Consider the following 19810-nt stretch of genomic DNA (forward strand, 5'->3'; position numbering starts at 1 on the left):
TCTCAGGAGGGGTGGAGGCTGGACTGCTGGATGAAAATCTTTGGGGTAGAAGGAAAGACAACACCTCCAGGAAAGTTGAAGGAGGGATGCTTGACAATGAAGCCCATGCAGCTTCTCCCTCCTCCCTTCCTCCCCCCGCCCCTTGCCAAACCGATCGTCCCCCGCCAAGCCTGCTTTCCATTTGTAAATCTGTGTGTGCAGTTGTTTTGTAGAGTTGGGTGGTGTCCCACGTGTAAACTGAGATTTCCAATCAAGAGTGAAAATAAACCCTTACAATCGGTGACCAGAAACTATGTCGCCATGATTAACGAGGAAATGACACACCAGGGAAATGACACACCGGGGAAATCCCGAGTCTCGAACCCTTTGCACCCTCAGATGAACTCGTTCTCCACCGTTCTCCCCGTCGCCCCGCCCCGCAACCCCGCCCCCCCGGGGCCTGCAGCCCCGCCCTCCGGCCCCGCCCTGCGGCCCCGCCCGACCTTTTCCTTCCGGATGGACTCCTCCGAGCTAGGTGGGGGACAGAGTCGGCCCTGGCCCCGCCCACGGTGCCCGCCCCCGCACCTCAGCGCGCAGCCTCGGCAGGATCGCTTTACGGCCGGAGGAGTGGGTGGGTCCTAGACTCGAGATAGGAGGCCGAGTTGAGGGGCGAGGAAAGAGGCCTTTTGCGGCAGGACGTAAGTGACGGCGTAGGCGGTGCGACAGCCGCTGGAGGGCAGCGGAGGCGGTTTCGTGTTTCCCGGGCCGAACCGGGCTCTGGGGGGCGCGGGGCCTGGCCCGGAAGGTAGCTGAAGACCCGCGGTGAAAGCATGGGTGAAGGGGAGTGGGGCGGGGAGGCCTTGGGCTGCTTTGGGCGGTGGGTGGGTCTGCGGGGCTGGCGGGCTGGAGTCCTGGGTCCAGGCCGGAGATCTGACCGTGGTTGGTGTCCCCCGAACCCGCAGCGCGGCCCGTCCTGTCCTCGCCATGAGGCCGCAGCAGGCGCCAGTGTCCGGGAAGGTTTTCATTCAGCGAGACTACAGCAGTGGCACCCGCTGCCAGTTCCAGACCAAGTTCCCCCAGGAGCTGGAGAACCGGGTATGCAGCCGGGCTCCCCGCACCTGCTCTGGGGCGAGGCCGGGAGCCTCCCCTAGGGCGGCAGGGAGTGCGGGTCTGGGAGGAGCAGGCACAGAAGGAACCTGGGCTGGGGATGTGCGAAGAGGGCCGCTAAGCCAGACCTGGTGTTTGGAGGACAAGAAATAAGGCCAAGCCCCCGGTCTGACGACCTGGTGGAGCTCCGTGGTGCCCAGGGCACTGATGTGTGCGCCGCCGTCTTCCCTGGCCGTCCCCACCCCACCCCGGGTAATTGACCACAGTGATGAGAAACTAATTCCTGGCGCTCCAGGCCACCTACCTCAGCGAGTTGTAAGCTGCATCCTCCAACCTCACCACGCCAGGGAAATAAATATCATTTTCGTGACTGGCGTCCGTGGCCACAGTGCTGGCCACACTGCTTGGCCGGAAGGGTTTATTATTAAGGGCTGTGCTAGGCAGTGCAGACAGGCCTTGAACCTGGAAAACGCAGAGCATTGGATGGGCCTGGGCAGGGAAATATCTCAGAACGAGGCCCTCAACTTGTCCCTCGCAGTTCTGATAGCTGGGAGACACCTGTACTGTGTTGTCATCAGGATGTGGGTCTTTTGGGCAGCCTTGCATACAAAAAGGGATGTGCTTCCCTTTTTTTCAGACTTAGGAAAAATAATGGTAATGATTATTGTATCTTACTTTAAAGGTACAACGACGTGAGCATATGTGAGTATGTGTGTTTTCTTGTGCCCACATGTGTTCACACACCCAGAGACAGACTGTTTGGTCTTGAGCTTTGTAAGATAAACCTGACTGTGTTTCCTGTTCAGAGGTCAATTTCTGGTTAGATGGGAGCAGGTTTTGTGGCTCTTTCCTCTTTGACAAGGGGTGGGTGCGGGACTGAGAGGTCATTGGGCATGGGTGTGGAGCTGAGAAGTGCTGGCTGTGGAGAAAGTAGGTGTTGATGAGTCTACTGGAGCACTGTGTAGCAGTCATTTAAAATTGGCTTGTGAGGAGGTGGGTTGTCCTACCTGATTGCCGTTGAGTGTGTTGCCTCTTGGTTAGAGCTACTGAATGTTGTTTTTTTAAAATAATTTAACATCACAGTTAACATGGTTTACATTTTAGGACTTACATGAAATGGATCAAATGTTTTACTTTTAAGCCTCTTACACTGAAACTCTGACAATACTATTTATGTACTTTCAAATCAGAGTGTAAACAGTTCTTTTGCACCACACTTATTTGGATGTCACATGATGCCTTTGTTTAAAAGTTTTAAAAGTCAAACGTCCAACTCATAATTGACCCAAGTATATGTATGTAGAATCAGACATGAGCCTTCCACTCTGTGGTGGAGCCTTTATTTTATAGTCTGAATACAGAAACAATGTAGTCATGGAACTTCACTGTTACAGGAAATTGCTGTCTCTAAATTCTGGAGTCCTTTTACTTCTTTGACTTCATGTAGCCCAGAACTGCTTGTGATTCTGAGTACTATATGGAATGATATTTGGTGTTGTTCAATTGTGCCCTTGAATTTTCTTTTTTTTTAAATGTTTGGATTAAAACACTATCTTATACTTTAAACTGCTTGGGAAAGCTTTGGGTTTTTTTTTTAAATGTGTCGAGATTAATTATAAATTACAGATTTAAATTTTCCTTGCTTTGTTTGATGGAAAATTGAAAGTTTCTTTCTTTGTTTTTTTACTACTTACCCTAGAAATTGTACTGATTGCTCTGCCTCTGGGGCTGATTTTCCCTTTGTGAGAACATTGCACTTGGCAACTTAATAGAGGAGGAAATAAACATGCAAATGTTTTGTATGACTTTAAAGCATTAAACACACATATTTGTACCCTTTAATTTGTGAGTGAGGACAAGTTCTGTCTGTTAACAAGTTTACTTGCTCACTGCCTGTGAGAACTTAATACTTTGATGTATAAGTGCTTTGTTGCCAGGACAGTTCTTTAAAGAAAGCTCGATTCTCACTTTAGTGAAAATACAGACATCTTAGGCACCCTTGGCCTGGGCAGCAGAGAAGTGAGTGAACTATAATTGAGGCATTTGTTCCCCTGCATCCCTTTAAAAATATGCCTCTACATCCGGTCAGTAGAAATTACGTTTGACTTGCAGTCTCTTTAAGCTTCAGCCCCATTCTTTGACAGGTAGTTCAACAAGAAACAGAAATTTTGGGAAGACGAGCCTGATTCCTATTTCTCTTCTGGCTGCCGGTGTTTATTGGTCCAAATTTGCATTTAGCTCCAGCTTCACATATCTCCAGATGTCAGTGTAGCTGCTATATTAGTGTGCAGGTACCGAGGGGTGAACATTGACAGCCATGCTTCATGGTGCCTGAAGGGTATGAGAACAAGGCCCACACCTCTGTAGAGCCCTTCGTAAGTGTATCCTTGCCCTTACTGCTGCCCATCGTGCTTTTTCCTTTTTTATTCTTTTTTTTTTTTTTTTTTTTTTTGGCCAAGGTGTGAGGCTTGCAGGATCTTCAGGGACTGAACCTGCGCCCTGGGCAGTGAAAACATGGAGTCCTAACCGCTGGACCACCAGAGAATTCCCCCCCCCTTTTTTTTTAATTAAACTTTTTTAAAAAAAATTCTTCACCTTGGATTTTTTTTTTTTTTTAATGATCTATGATTTGCCTCCAACCTATAAAGCATTGCAATCTTGGAATAACTTTTAAGAATTAGTGTTTCTGGTAGGATCAGTAATTCTGATCTGAAAGAAATAAAATGTTTCTGGGTTGATTCCCTAGTTTTGAATCATTCTGTCCAAAGAAACATAAATAATTCAAAGAATTTTCTTTCTCAGATCATAACATCGTAGTAAATCAAATGCGAGTGTTTGAAATTATTTGGACCTTTGTGCTTTTACTGATGGACAAACTGAAGGCAGTAACTTAGGCAAAACGAGGTGGAGATAACAATTTACCATTAATACTTGTTCACTGAGTTGTTCTCCTAAGTCTGTTTTCTGGGAATGGTGACAGGTTGCCTGGGTGACCGTTCGTAACACAGCACATCTTCAAGTGGAGGCTCAGTGAAGGGACGCTGCCCTGGCTCTCAGCACCATCTCCACCCACCCAGCCCCGGTCAGAAACACTCATGTTCTGGAAACAGGTCAAGCCACCACCACTTTCAAGTTTTCATGCCTTTGGCTCATTGAGTCCTCACGGTTTTCCACATGAAGGACAAAACAACTGCCTCTCACCTAAAGGGTTTCAATAGCTTAAGGGTGATGGTCATAAATCATCAGATGTATTCTGTATGTTAACAGAGAATTATGTTCTTGGGAACATTTTGTCTCACACTGTATACTGAGGTTCTTTGAGTTTCTTTCTGAGTCTATTTCTATGTAAAGTCTTCATGAAAGAGAGAATTCATATGTAAGTAGTTACTAGTTTTAGGAATAAGGGAGATATTGTGTGAGAGAAAGCGGAGAATAAGGACAGATAAATTGTGCTTTGTTACCTACCAAGAATGCTACAATTGGGTGAAATACTCAACTAATGGGACTTGAAATTCCTAGGGCAAAGTATTGAGATTTGAAATCCACGAACTGTTAAAAGAAGAAAGTAATGTGCTATTGGAAGAAGAAAGTGAAAGCAGATGATGAGAGTGAAAAGAGTATACAATAGTAGTATTAGTGTACATGGTGTCACTAACTAGAAAAGGGTAATAGGAACCCGTGGTATGAAGAGTTGTGTAGTAGTTTGAGATTTTGCCTGGTTCCGTGTCAGCTTTTAGTAACCAAATAGTTACTTTGAAAGAGATGGGAAATGAGGAAATAATACAGTTTGCACCTTTTGATCTGCTGAAAATGTCCTTACTTCCCTTTTTTGCCTAAGTAGATTCCAGCATTTAGGAACTTGATTTAAGATTACCTGCTCTTTCCAGATAAAGAGAATGCACCCCTCCGTTTGTTTCCCCACCATACTTTATACATGCCTCAGTTACAGTATTCTGTTGACTTACTGTGTTTTTATTGTTGCATATCTGTTATGCTTATGACTGTAAATGCCTTGAGGACTAGAAAGTATCTTAGTCATCTTTCTTTAAGGCCTGTCATGATATCTGATGGTAGGTGCTCCGTAAATGTGAATATGAGAGAATGGAAAGATGGAAAGATTGTATAATTTAATTAAGCTACCTGTGACTCAGTATAGAGGATAAAGAGACACCATTTTGAGCCTTGATGATATCCAGTGTCCATAAGAAGGATAAAATGAAACAAACATACCAGTTTCAGTAACTTATGTCCAGGTTTAATCACCTAAAAATTTGTTTTCGGACAGTTAGATAAGAATGTTGACAAAACAACAACCTAAATTAGTGATAGCAAGCAGGAGTGAGGTGCTCGTCTTTTTTTCCAAAACTTGTTTTTAAATTCTTTTTTCCTTACAGATTGATAGGCAACAATTTGAAGAAACAGTTCGAACTCTAAATAACCTTTATGCTGAAGCAGAGAAGCTCGGGGGCCAGTCCTATCTTGAAGGCTGCCTGGCTTGTCTAACAGCGTACACCATCTTCTTGTGCATGGAAACTCACTACGAGAAGGTAAGCCTGTGTCTGTTTTCGCACAATCTCTTAAAATTATAAAGAAGGTGGGTTTATTACAGGTTTATGTTTACAGGGTGACAGTTGCAGTAAAACTTAAAGGGGCATTCATAATAATAATAGTTCAGATTTTATTGTTGCTTCTATGACCAGTCACATAGAAAAGAATCCTGAGTCTTTCAGAAACAGGTTGCCCTGTTAATATTCAAATCGGCTTACACTTAAGGAGAATGTAGAAAATCCATGTTCTCATCCTGCCTAGCCTTCTGAGAAGCCCTTTCTTCATTTCCCCAAATTTCTATCCTCCATCTTTCCTCCCCTCTGAGTTCTTGTCTTCTCTTTCAGCTGTCTGCTGGGCCCAGGGTTGCCGGCTTCTCAACCTAGATGTCCAGAAGTCACCTCCCCATTTCGTTCAGTAGCATCCTGTCTTTTTCAGGACCATCTTTAGGTGGAGGGCTAGAGGGGGAGAATTTATCAGTTGTCAGACTGAAATAGCTTCCATTTTCCCATTCATTAACTTTATGACTTCTGCCACCACCCTGATTCATGCCCTTATGACCTTTCTCCTAGACCAGTGCCACAGTCTCCGGAGCCTCACTCCTTCCCTTCTTTTCCATTTCCAAACAGCTGCTGTGTCATAAAACACAGCCGTGCCTCCCCTGCCACTCCTGCAAAGTGAGAGGCCTTCCCGGGTTCCATTTCAGGCCCTTCTCGAGCCCACCTCCAGCTCACCTTTCCAGCTCTGTCCTGCGCCCCTTCCTCACTTTGTCTTCCAGCCAACCACGCAAAAACTCCGAGGTTTTCCTCCACCTGAAGTGCCGTTCTTCCCGTGTCCGAATCTCACCAGTCCCTCAGTCCCACTTTCAGCTAACTTTTTTTTTTTTTTTTTTGCGGTACGCGGGCCTCTCACTGTTGTGGCCTCTCCCATTGCGGAGCACAGGCTCCGGACGCGCAGGCTCCGAGGCCATGGCTCACGGGCCCAGCCGCTCCGCGGCATGTGGGATCCTTCTGGACCAGGGCACGAACCTGTGTCCCCTGCATCGGCAGGTGGACTGTCAACCACTGCACCACCAGGGAAGCCCTCAGCTAACTTTTTATCTACCCCTGTAATCGGAATTCCTTCTCTCCTCTGTATCCCCACAATGCTTTACTTGTATCTATTTTCTGGCACTTGGCACTCTCTACTTAGGAACGTAGCCGTTTATATTCTTGTCTTACTTGCCCTTCAAGTATGTCTTTTTCTTGAGGTCAAGGACAGTGTATCCCTCTTCAGGCCTAGCACCATACCTTGGGTAGATGAGGCACTCATCTACTGTGTGTTAAGTGAATGAATTTACGTTAATCACAGTAAACCCCAAATAGATAATTAAATTCTGACCATGATTAGAAAACGAAAGGCTGTAAGGAGATCTATATTATACCCACCTGATAGAAGTTCCCCTGTGACTGTCTTGCACTCCATGTGGTGGAGAGCAGATACAGTTGCAGCTAAAATATTTTGAGCTGTCGGCTGACAATGATGCTGCATTCTTCCTTAGCATCCTGACACGAATTCTCCTGGTGTTACTAAAAGGGAGCACTGAAGAAGAGTAGTTTATATCCCTCTCCATGTCGCACACTCTCATTCCTGCTGAATATTCCACATCAGGAGTTACAGAGGATCAGTATCAGCTTTCAGTCTGTCTGTCTTACCAGCTTCTCTGTAATAATACATTTGGTGAGTGAAGGGACAGGGGATTCATTCATTCGATAAATATTTATTGAACACCTACCATGTGCTATGGTTGCTGACATCATGGAGTTTATAACTCAGTGGTAAAAACTGATAATAAGGAAACAAAACCCACAGAATTGTAAGTCGTGATAAATGCCTTGAAAAAAACGAACTTCCCTAGGATAGAAAATACAGGAAAGACCTAATCTAGATCGTGTGGTCAGAAAGGGCCTCTGAGATGGTAACATTAAGCTGCCGCGTGAAGGATGGGAAGCCCAGGGCCCTTCAGGCGGAGGGATGAGTGTATGCAGAGCATCTGGCGTCCCCCGTGTGGAGCGGGGCGTGGGGAGAGGAGGGCGGAGGCGACTCGAGAGGTGAGGGGACCTGCATCCTCCGGGAGTGTGTGCTCCATGGAAAGAGGCTTAGATTTTATTTCTCTGCAGGGAGGAACCACTCAAAGGTTTTAAGCAGGAGTAATAATAGGACTAGATTTTCATTTTAAAGAGATTCCTTGGCTCTGGGGGGAAAAGGAATAAAAGTGGAAGTAAGACGCTCCGTTGAAGTCCAGGCAAGAGAGGGTGATAGCTTGGATGGAGAGCAGAGCAGCAGGGATGGAAGGAGGTGAACAAATTCAGGGGACGCGCTGGTGGTGGAGCCTGGACACCCTGAGGAGCCACTGACCACGGTGGGTAAAAGCAGTCATCCCGGGTGGCCATTAAAGACATGGGTAATATTGTCAGTCTAAGGTGGAAGTAGATCCTCCAGAGCATTTTATTCATGCTTAGTGGAGTATTAGGTGCTTGAATTCTCATTTCACTCTAGCTTTTAAATTTGTTGATGAGATTTTAATTAACTTTTATTTATTTGTGTGCAGTTGCTAAAATAGATACAGATACCTGCTTCTGACCTCAGTTATAAAAAGAAATTGGTAATTGGGTGCCAGCCAAGTCATTTACTAATGATGAGATCATGGGCAAGTTAATCTCTCCAAGTCTGAGTTCTCTCAACCATAAAATGGGTCTTAGACTGGTGGTTAGCAAGGGGGAGGGGGCTGGGGGAGGGATGGAGTGGGAGGCTGGGATTAGCAGATGCAAACTATTACATAGAGAATGGATAAACAACAAGGTCCTACTGTACAGCACAGGGAACTATACTCAATATCCTGTGATAAACCATAGTGGAAAAGAATATGAAAAAGAATGTATATACATGTGTAACTGAATCAATTTGCTGTACAGCAGTAATTAACACAACATTGTAAATCAGCTATACTTCAATTTTAGAAAAAGCTAAATCTAAAAAAAAATAAATAAAATGGGTCTTAGAATTAATAAATTGCTTTATATGTGGTAGATGCTTAATAAAGTTTTCTTAAGATAGATTTAAAAATTAAGTTAGTGTATATATATATATGTTTTAATCAGATATTTGTGAACTTACATGTACAGTTTTTTTATTTCAAGTGTATAAGTAATCTTTTTTAGCAGCTGCTAGTTTATTTATCTACTAAAACATTTAGCAACCCTTAGTTAAAATCTTTTTGATTATTAATCTTGGAAGGAAGTTCTCAGTGTCAGAAATGTAATGGACTTGAGTTCATAGGTAACATACAAGGTACTACTGTATAAGTCTAGTTAAGGTCTCTTTGTTTTTACAGAGTGAGTATTAATAAACACAAGTAAAAACCAAGTAAAATTAGTCAAGAAACCAAAATTTAAGGCATGGTCACTTTTTATAAATACATGATTTTATTTTAGAAACTGGACATGAATAACTAGATCATGCAAAGTAAATAACTGGAATGGTCATAATTAAGATATAATGTACCTGTACTTTTAAAAAACATTTTAAACGTGTATTTGTATTTTTGATACCCAACCACTCCCACTCTCCAGTTTGTCCCTCAGGAATTTCTGTGCTATTATTTTCTACTTTATGAAAGGACAAGATTGAGTCATTTAGTAGTCTTTATTGTTTTAAACACTAAAACTTCTAGTCTACAAACAGTAAGCCAAATATAATTGTGCTTACACTAGTCACGTGGGTTAAACTTTTGAAAATTGTAAATAGGCCTTTTAAAACCCACTAGAACAATCATGCATTTTTTTTCCTATAATGTGCTATTTATTGATTTAAAATGAAGATAAAGGCTTCAGTGTTATTCCTCTCTGTTGCTGCCCATTATAATCAGGGAACAAATGGGCTTGTAGAAGGTTCTCCTCTCAGGAGCTGTCTGCTGTGTTCATCAACCAGAAGACATCCCTCCTGCCCGTGGGCTGTGATCTGAAAGGAGCACAATCAGAGGAGCTTAGATCTTTCTGAAAATACTAAAATCCTGGTGCTCTCATGCAGCCTCACTTAGGATATCTTTCCTTGAGGGTCTGGTAGGCTTTCTCCGGTTTAATATTCTCAAGGAGGATAATAGTCTTTCCTGAGGTTTGAGTGTTTAGCTTGGTAAATATTATATAAATTGAGGTTTTATTGAGTGAAGATAACAGATAATTTTGTTCAATATCATAGTTTGTTTTAACATTGATTTACCAAAAATAATAAAGTATGAGTAATATGTCAACATAAGGTTTCTTGGGGGTGAGAACGGTGCTTTGTCCTGTCTGGGATGAGGTATGAGTTGACTCATATTAATGCTTTCCTATTGCTAATGACACTAAGAGTTTAAAAGCATCTTGGTTAGGACAAAGCTGGCTTCACCATAATACCGTAAGAGGATTTGGAACTTACACAAAAAGAAAACTAATTGTTTTCTTTCTGAACTGATACCCAAGTGCCCATGAATGTTATTAAAGTTTAAATAAAAACCTTGCATGACAAAGTTCTGCATGAATCGCATAAAGGAATGCTGTTTCTTTGCTAGTAACCTGTACCCACGGAGACAGGGAGGAAAGCTGTTCTGAAGGAATTCTTTCTTTGAAACCAGCCATGCAGGCATTTTTCTGAGTGTCCCCCCGAGTATAAATGGACTGGGGTGAGGGGAGACTGGCTCTCCAGTTTCTAGCTCTGGCAGTGAGCTGAGAAGGAAATTGGAGAGAGGATGGAGGGTCCTGAGTTGGGCACCTTCATGGGCTACTTCCTTCCCCATGTCATTTCAGCATGATTAACAAACGCTGATAGAAAGACAGCGCCCATAAAGACCAAGCACCGCTCACATTCTTTGAGAGTTGAGAATAGGAGCATGACATATGTACTAAAGATAATTTGGTGAAAAGCTCTTTTCTTTAGAAATAGTATTCTTAAATTGCTCATAACCCTGCAGATTGCTCTTTTAATAATATCATGCTCTTTTTAAAAAAGCGTAAAATGTTAGATTGTATTATTCCCCAAAGATGTAACCTGAATAAACTATTTATCTTCCTTTAATGAGAAAATTCATTATACAAACCACATAGAGTTTTAAATTCTAAATCAACTTATACCAAAGCACCTAAATTTTAACATCCTAATTTGTTAGTTTAGCCTGGTACATTATAGACCCACACATAAATCATTTCTTAATTTCCAACTTCATTTTCATACAGTTCTTTTCCCTTTATGTTGTGATCACATTTATCTGTGATTTTATCATATTCTGGTAGTGTGAATTTAAGAAAGCATATAGTAATTAAAGAATTGGATCAAAGCCTCTTTGAAGATTAGAGCCAGAAAAGGATTATAATGACTTTGAATCTGAAATAAAACATGTAACTCTTTGATTTTGTATATAGCTATTAAAATTTATTTTCTTCTAGGTTATCTGTTTCAGAATTGCCCTTATTAAAGCTGGAGATTTGGCAATTTCCACAAGTTCCTTTGTATCCTGTCTGGCTTTTGTCTACATTTGCTTTGACTTTTACAAGCTTAATACTAAACTTATAAGGTTTAGCGAGGTTCCCACCTAGGACACAAAAGCGAACTACAGAGCAACGCTCCATGCAAGCCTGGAAATGATATAAGACACTTGTCACCAGAACCATGGCAGCCAGCACGTGCATGCTTGATGAAGGGAGTAAACTTTTCAGTTTAAAACTCACTGGGCTCCTTTGTTGTAGGCCTACCTTGTATCATTACTTAAAATTGATGAAAATGTACAAAGGAGAGAAGTGCTTTGTTTTTTCTTTTTTCTCTCTCTCTTTTTGTTTTTTTTTTTTTGTTGCGCCGCGCAGCTTGCGGGATTTTAGCTCCCCAACCGGGCGTTGAGGCTGGGCCCTCAGCAGTGAAAGCGCCGAGTCCTAACCACTGGACCACTAGGGAAGTCCCGAGAAGCAGTTCTTAAGTATTAAGGAGAAGGCCAAGAGCTGCCCTTGATATCAGAAGAGGTCACGTGATGTGCACTTCATGAGTAGGGAAGGGGAAAGCATGCTAACCCTCGTGTATATAGTCACCTTGTATTTCTCCGCAACCAGGATGAAGGTGACCGGGAGGGGAGGGCGTGGCTCTCGTGCCACCGTGAGGCACATCTGCTGTGGCACTTGAACTGTGTGGACGGTGCTCGGGACTGGGGGGAGGCGGTGTCGGGAGCCCCGTGGCCTTAGCCACCTAGTCAGGGCCGTCCCTCCACGTGAACACCCATTCTTGCTTTGAAAACTAATTCCACTGCCTGAATATTTTGAGGTCCAGCTGATGCTTCACAGGGAAATCTGATGACATTTATAAAAAGCTGTGGTGTTTCTTTTTGTCAGGTTCTGAAGAAAGTCTCCAAATACATTCAAGAGCAGAATGAGAAGATCTATGCTCCCCAAGGCCTCCTCCTGACAGATCCCATCGAGAGAGGACTTCGAGTTGTATCTTTTCAGCCTAGATCACAAGGTCTCAATATCTGTAAACAGAACCTTTTGATTGGTCCTGTCGAGCAGCGGCCGGAGAGAATTTAAACTCCCTTCTGCCGTACTTGCCCTAGGACTCTTCTGTGAGGAGGCACACCCGCCACGAGCCCCCCAGCTCCAGCACTCTCCCTTGACGCACGCCTCTCCTTCCTCTGTATCATGCTGGTCTCTGTGCATTGTGCAGTGCTCGGGTTGCCGTCATCTTGGTGGCTCTGTGGCATCTTGTAGTAATAATGGGAGTGGTGTGAGTCATGCATTTCAGCTGCAGAGGCTGGACCCAAAGCCCCTTTGAAATGCATGAACTCCTAACGTGCAGCAAGGTTGTCCAGATGAATCACAGATCCGTGGGTTCATCTGGCTCATTGAAATCAGCCGCAGCTGCCAGATGTATCATTTCATTACCTTTGACATACTGCGCGTATTTTTAGAGGCAGCAAGCTTTGAAAATCACAAAGTGAATTTCATAAATAAGATTGCAAAAAAACCAATTTAGCTTGATAATGGGAGTAAAATAAATAACTGGGTAAAATAAATTTTTTTTAAAACCTAGGTCAGATAACCCCAGGCCTTCCGGCTGATAATAATTTCAACAGTTTTATTATACTCAGCAGCAATGGTTCTTAAACTTTTAGACGTTGTGAGCCGTCTCCCAAGAAAAAGTTTGCATATAATTCAGGGCATTCTGAACCCCTGACTTCATTACCTCCATGGATGCTCAGTTAAGAGCCCCCCCTTAGTTCTACAATAAAGCATCCTTTTTCAGATTTTTTTTTTTTTTTTTCAAAAAACGAATAATCAGTGTTTGGGGAGGAGCTACATGTGGTATACTACAAGCAATTACAGTTCTTAAATTTTTAGCAAGGTGTAGAAAACATCGTGTTTAACTCAAGCAGGAGAAAACTTTAATAATTCAAAATAAGTAGAGCAAATAATTTTTAATTATTTAAATAAGAATTTAATTATTTAAATAAGAATTTAAATTAAGTAATAATTTAAAATAAATAAAGACAAGTGCACAGATCATACCTATCATCTTGCCGCGGTCCCTTTTTCTATGTTCTGTTCTTTAGTGTGTTTTCTTAACAGCCATGCTGTTTAGATTGAAATTACTATTTATGAAGACAGAGGCATGAGCAGTGGAAGATAAACCATAGGATTAAAGGTAAATATGAAATGATATGATTTATGTGCAATTTTTGCAATTTTGTAGGATGCATGAATTTTCTTCCCTGCATCGTAAGTAGTGGCTCATTCTCTGTACTGGCTTGATGTTTAAAATGTGTACTTAAACCAAATTCTATAACCCAAGTGATAGAGAATTTAATCCTGATTTTTTTTCTTCCCCCTGTATTGTTTTCAGACTGGTTTAGTTGTTACTTTGTTTTGGGGGTTTTGAGAGGTTTTTTTGCGGGGGAGGCATCTTATTTTAATATTTTAAAACTATCCTAGACATTTTAATAGATGGATCTTGCATATAAGAATCAGTTCAGAGATTTCCCTGCCTAAATGACAAATGGCTTTAATAACCAAAGAAACGTTTCAGAGTGGGGTAGGGAGATTCTAAATATTTCATTTATTTAAGTGGCTTTATAGCCCTTTAGAAGAACACTTACCTCTAGTGGGTAGAACCATAAATTTTCATTCTTTTTAGAATGTTTATGTTCTTATATATCCATATAATGACCTTGAACAAGTGAGAAACAAATGGGTGAATACTGATGGGAATCTATGGGGAGAATCACGTGGAAGCCACAGCACCTTAGCCCAGCCTTCCAAGTGACAAAAACATTGTACTTCACTGTTGCTGCCAAGTCAGTCATGTGTTCTGCTGCTGTGCTTGCCTGATTGACTTTGTCTGCAGGCATCCATCACTAATTCACAGGCCGCACAGAAACAGATTGTACCAGAGCAGACCAGTTCCTTCCCAGGGCAACAGTCATAATAGTAGCTACCGTTTTGAGGGTACCTGCTATGTGCCCGCTATTATTCAAACGGTGTTTTCCAATTCTCACAAGATTCTGCAGAGGATTTCCCCCACTTTACAGATAAGCAAACCAAGGTACAAATATATTAAATGATGTTCTCCAAGTCACACAGCTAATGGGTATTGAGATATGAACCCAAATCTGATGGACCATAAAACCCCTATTTTTTACACCGTACTTCCTGTAAGTACATGCAGCAGCAGAGACGTGGACAAAGGAAAGAGTTGATCAGATTATTCTAAGTATTTATCCCCTTCTTTTCTTTTTCACTACCTTTTAAAAATACATTTTGTCTGCTCCTGTGCCATTTGTTGAATCCTACAAAGCTGCCTTCTTTTAGCTCTAGGGAATGTGTCACACAGATTCTTACAAGCCACAGACCTAAGTAATGGTGCCCTCTGCTCGGCTTTTTATTCTTTACTGAGGCTTTGTTTTGGAACACTTAGTGTTACCTATTCATGCACTTTCTCACATGCAGTTTCCAAACTGGTAATTCTCAAACGAGCAACCAGGAGCCCTACATGTGGTATTTGTGACGTGCCGTTGGGATAAGTTTGTTTGATCAGTTGTAACTGCACTGACTCGGCCCAATCCATTTGTCATCATGGCTCACTTTGCAGCTATTATTGCTCAATACACTGGTTTTCTGAGGTGGTGCGGGTTTTGGAGCATTTACACACCAGAGACCAATCTATCAACATTCAACAACAGTGAAATTTTGAAATGAGATTTACAGTAGGAACTTGTGGTAATTTCGTGAATGCAGATATTTTTGTTCAGTGCAGTTTAGTTTTCCGAGTTATGTGTTCCTCAGACCCAGGATCCTGTGTGGGCTGAGGTCTTGGAGGAGGGGGAAAACTATAAGAATAATGAATTCAGTTCTATAATTTTTCTTAAGTCTACATGGTGTCTGCAGGTTGAAGTATTATATGGGAATTAAATTAATGATTTAACAGAAGAGTACACAAATCCTGGAGGTGGCCTTTAAATAGACTGTTGGTGGGCTTCCCTGGTGGCGCAATGGTTGAGAGTCCGCCTGCCGATGCAGGGGACACGGGTTCGTGCCCCGGTCCGGGAAGATCCCACATGCCGCGGACCGGCTAGGCCCATGAGTCATGGCCTCTGGGCCTGCGCATCCGGAGCCTGTGCTCTGCAACGGGAGAGGCCACAGCAGTGAGAGCCCCGCGTACCGCAAAGCAAAAAAAAAATACAGACTGATGGTGTTTTCTCTCTTTGGATTAAGATTGTCTTCTTTACTCAAAAAACAGAATATGTCATTATTCTGTCACAATAAATAAGTGATAATAAAAATAACCATTTGTTGGCACTTCATATGTGCCTGTACTTTTCTAAATGCTTCATTTTAATTATCACAACATCCCTGTGAGGTAGATAATGTTATCCCTGTTTTTCAGATGAGGAAACTCAAGCACAGAGAACCTAAGTTACTTGTGCAAGGCCAAAAATGGGCAGGCAGTCATGGAGGTAGCCAGGCCCCGGATTGGCCACCTGCCCCGTGCTGTGCTACCTGTCCTGACAGGATTGGTCAGAGATGGAAATACACAGCCTTGGATCTCTAGACCGTCGAGCTGTGTACTCACTCCGGCAGGTAGTACAGATCCAGGGATTTTATTAGCTAGCACTGGCTTCATAGAGTGTAGGAGCTCCCATCAGTCGATGTTTGGAGGTTAGTCAGCATCCCTTTCTAAAACCTTTTCTTCTCCCCTCTAACTCTAGGCCCACCTCCAGCTGGGACCCTCATCTGTCCACCGGCCGACCGCAGAGTGTCCCCCACCTCCTCTCCAGAGCATCATTCCTTCGTATCTGCTGCCAGAGCCACGGTGCCATTCACTCCAAGGACTGACTTTGTAAAATTCCACACCTGGAGTGACCTCTAGTCGCTCAGCATCCACTTTGTGTCTCCAAATTGTGTAGGACTCTGTAATCTTTTGATTAGTTTTTGAGAAAACGCAATGAAGCATTTCACTTTTTTTATTCAAAGCCATTAATAAAATATGCAGTTGGTCAGCCCAACACAGTTTATTTCTTACCTGCCAGCAGTGCCAGTGGCTCTCGTCATTCCTTGGGCCTCAGCAAGTCGTGAACTAGCCAGTGCTCAGTCTTACTCCCCCAAATTCATAAAACGCTTTTCACCAGGATTTTGGTGAAGGGTGGGCTGCGTCTGGTTTTGCTATTGCATCTCCCAGATTTCAGAGAATTACCAGTTTTGCCATGACTCAAAGCTTAAAGATCAAGTTCTGCTGTTCAGTTTCTCAAACTGAAGCTCATTGGAAAAATAATGTATAATGTTACTTGTTTTATTATAGCAGTTCCTGATTAAAGCAGTATTTAATGCAATTTCCAGGTTTTTGTTTTTTGGTTTTTTTTTTTTTTGAGAATTCTGTTATTACTGCATTACCTTGAACATTGGGAAGATGTGGTATGTGTTGCTTGTTCCTTATAAAAATAAGTAAGCACAATAAAGTGGATGCTAAACCATCAAACACAAATGTCCCTGCTGTGTCCCTGAATGAGCAAGTGTTAATAAATATTTTAATTATAGTTTTGTTATAAATATAACTTAAGAGAAAAAAATTTGATAGGAATAATACTATATATTGCTAATTTTTAACTATCCCTACTGGCAAACCTTATGATTCCTAGACTTTCCTCATATACAGTATTCAGTGCACAGAAATATTATGATTGGTTCAAGTTCAGTAAGTTAAGTGATTTCCAACTAAAACTCTCAAGTCTGTGTCACTGTTTCTAGTTCTTTTTGGCTGTGTGTTCTTAGTATTGGGACTTCCTGTGCCCTTCATCTTTGGGGTTTGAGAGCACTGTATTTGGGAGAAAGTTAGGACATATACTAGGAGAGAATGAAACGGTTAAAAATTTTACTTTCAGAGATATTGTAGGTGCTAATACTGGATTTAACCTTTCAGATTTAATTTCTTTTATGGGTCTGTTAGTTATTCAGTAAATCCCATAGGTCTATGTAATATTTTAATTGTATGAAACTTGTTACTTTATAGCCTATAATAGTGTGTCTGTCTGCCTTTTAAACCCATTGCAATAACTTTGCTGAAATATTAACACATTAGTAAAACTTTTCTTAAACAAATTGTCTCTGTGTCATATTTGGTGTGATTTGGTAAAGTGATAAATTATATGGTATTAAATTTGGCAGATAGACAATACTACAAGAATTCCTGGTTCAGTGTAGCTTAGTATTTTTAAACAAACGTCTGACATACAGTTTGTCACACTTTGCAATTTTTTACATGCTTTATCTCAAGCGCAGACATGTTAGCTAAACAAGTAAAAACCAAGAAATAGCTCCTAATGGTCAAAATGTATTCCGTTACAGAAATAAGAGATTGGAATGTCTCATTAGGAAAAAAGTATCCCAGCGCTGTGACAATCTTGGATCATCTGATGACTCCAGTTTTTTTTAAATGAAATGCCTTTGCAGAGTAACTGCTTATAAAATAGAGACTATATTCCGACTTAAATTCCTTCCATATTCCACTTGGCCCTAGTTCCTGGATCCGCGTCATTGCTTCTCAAGAGTGACAGGCTTTGTTCCTTGTTTTGTTTGTTTCAGTCTCATAAAGGAAGTCAGGGTATTCATGCCACCTTTGATTTCCAAACTTCCCTCCCCTCCCCCTTGCCGCCCCACCTAGCCCGTCGAATGCCCTGAGAGCAGGGGTGATTCCTCTTTCTCCCTGCATCCATCCCCAACTCCCAGCATCCCGCACAGTGCTACATACACTTGGCACTCAGCTATTTATAAAGTGTGTAAATGCACGAGATATAAGTTGACAGGTCATTAACAGAGTTACTTTACTACATCTTCATTAGTAAGATGTTTGTCTGGCTTGATAAGATAGTGGCTGGTAAACTCCCCTTATAAAGTCTTGTTCTAAGAGGCAGTATCTGTGGCTTAAAGTCCATTAGAGTGGACTTGCCTAGAGGTAACTATTCTTGAGGATTTCAGTGACCTTCTTCCTCTGGATCAGGAATTCCCAGGGAAAGGAAAGGAATTGCATTCAAAACTCCTGAAGTAGTTAAGTAATAAAAAAAACGAATAAGCCTCCTACGCATACTTTGTCCTTTTGTTATTCTGTATGTCATTGGCCTTGCCAGTGTGTTAAGTTAAATCTAGCTCTGGTTAAAACTAGAAAACATTTTAAAGTATTTTTCTCCTGAATTCTTTAAACTTCTTGAACCTTCTGATAAACGTTCACTTTGAGAAAGTTTCCACTTATCAAAGTTTTCTAGGACCTCATAAAGCGTGAATGACACTTTGTATTCATGTAAGACCTTACTAACTAGACTTCTCTGTACAAAGTTACAAGAGACTATGAAGGATGTGCTTGTCACTCATTTAGCAGCTAGAATGAATCAAACAGGCTCGCAAATATCGCCACTCAATGGTATAAATACTAACTGAAATAGGTCAAAGTGTTCCTCATCGTTTGCGCCTGGCTGGAGGATAAACATCAATAAATATAACCATTACACAATGACCAACTTTAATCTGCAGATGTGTAGAATGTGAAGGATTTTGTTCCTCCCACAAGAGCTGAAGTACATGGCTATACAGTAGCACTCTGCAGTACTGGAGACGTGGAAAGGTGTAGAGGATAGCAAATGTCTGATTAACATCCTATTTGCCATGAATGGTGAGTGCCAAAACGTAGGTTCTAGACCACCCAAGTTCTAGGATAGGACAGTGGTACATTTTGCTCCAAAATGAGTAAACAGAATTAGTGATCAAATAAAGGTCATGGCCCTTCTGTATTGTATCCTAAGTTCTTCCCATAAACCTTAAATGGTGCAGATGTGAAGTTCTGAGAAATTCTGCCTCAAACTAGGAAACTAGGAACTTAATGCCTACTTTAAAGTTTTTTAAGCCTCCAACTTGCAAAAAGAAATAATTTTATAAATTGGACAAAACCAAAGATCTTCAGTTAAGTATCATTGTCAAGTTAAAACAAATTGATGCCAGCAGAATTTTCAGATTTTTTAAATAGTATCTGAGTAATAAGTATTTATGGACCTTGTTAAGAATTTATTTAACTTTGTGCTATCACTTTTTACCTTGATAGTGAAATCTTTAATCTTAAGATTAATAAATCACTTTGAAGAATTTCTTTTTGTTTCTCATACAAAGAGTTTTTTTTTAAAAGGCAGTTGGGGCAGGGATGGCAGCTAAAAATCAGTCCATTGGCTGCTAAATCTGTTGTTCTTTTTTTTAAATTTTATTTTTATTTAATTTATTTTTTTGGCTGTGTTGGGTCTTCGTTGCTGTGCGCGGGCTTTCTCTAGTTGTGGTGAGCGGGGGCTACTCTTCCTTGCGGTGCACAGGCTTCTCATTGCAGTGGACTCCCCTGTGTGGAGCATGGGCTCTAGGCACATGGGCTCAGTAGTTGTGGCTCACGAGCTGTAGAGCACAGGCTCAGTCGTGGCGCACGGGCTTAGCTGCTCCACAGCATGTGGGATCTTCCCGGATCAGGGCTCGAACCCAAGTCCCCTGCACTGGCAGGCGGATTTTTAACCACTGTGCCACCAGGGAAGTCCAGATCTGTTGTTCTTAATGTTTCTGTTCTGTTACTTCATGTTTTCACAGACCACTTTATTGCCAGGAAATGAACA

The 19810-nt window shown here is 41.9% G+C and overlaps 1 protein-coding gene across 1 annotated transcript; it reads left to right on the top strand.

The window, feature by feature from the left end:
• Positions 1–676: 676 nt before the first annotated feature.
• Positions 677–17267, top strand: GOLGA7 (golgin A7). The gene is made up of 6 exons (XM_082680534.1): positions 677–784; positions 942–1074; positions 5481–5633; positions 12021–12122; positions 13264–13326; positions 15887–17267. Exons 2-5 carry the CDS (start codon positions 964–966, stop codon positions 13309–13311), a joined length of 414 nt encoding a protein of 137 aa, XP_082536660.1. The 5' UTR covers positions 677–784; positions 942–963; the 3' UTR covers positions 13312–13326; positions 15887–17267.
• Positions 17268–19810: the final 2543 nt, after the last annotated feature.

Source organism: Grampus griseus (assembly GCF_964374135.1).
Source record: "Grampus griseus genome assembly, chromosome: 21".
In the NCBI taxonomy this organism is placed as follows: domain Eukaryota; kingdom Metazoa; phylum Chordata; class Mammalia; order Artiodactyla; family Delphinidae; genus Grampus; species Grampus griseus.

Bases quoted from the DNA above. Each gene is read 5' to 3' on its own strand.
- GOLGA7 (XM_082680534.1), top strand. From the start codon at position 964: ATGAGGCCGCAGCAGGCGCCAGTGTCCGGGAAGGTTTTCATTCAGCGA. The intron at 5,634-12,020 runs GTAAGCCTGTGT...TCTTTTTGTCAG, and splicing joins TGGAAACTCACTACGAGAAG to GTTCTGAAGAAAGTCTCCAA. The intron at 12,123-13,263 runs GTATCTTTTCAG...CATGCTGTTTAG, and splicing joins TCGAGAGAGGACTTCGAGTT to ATTGAAATTACTATTTATGA.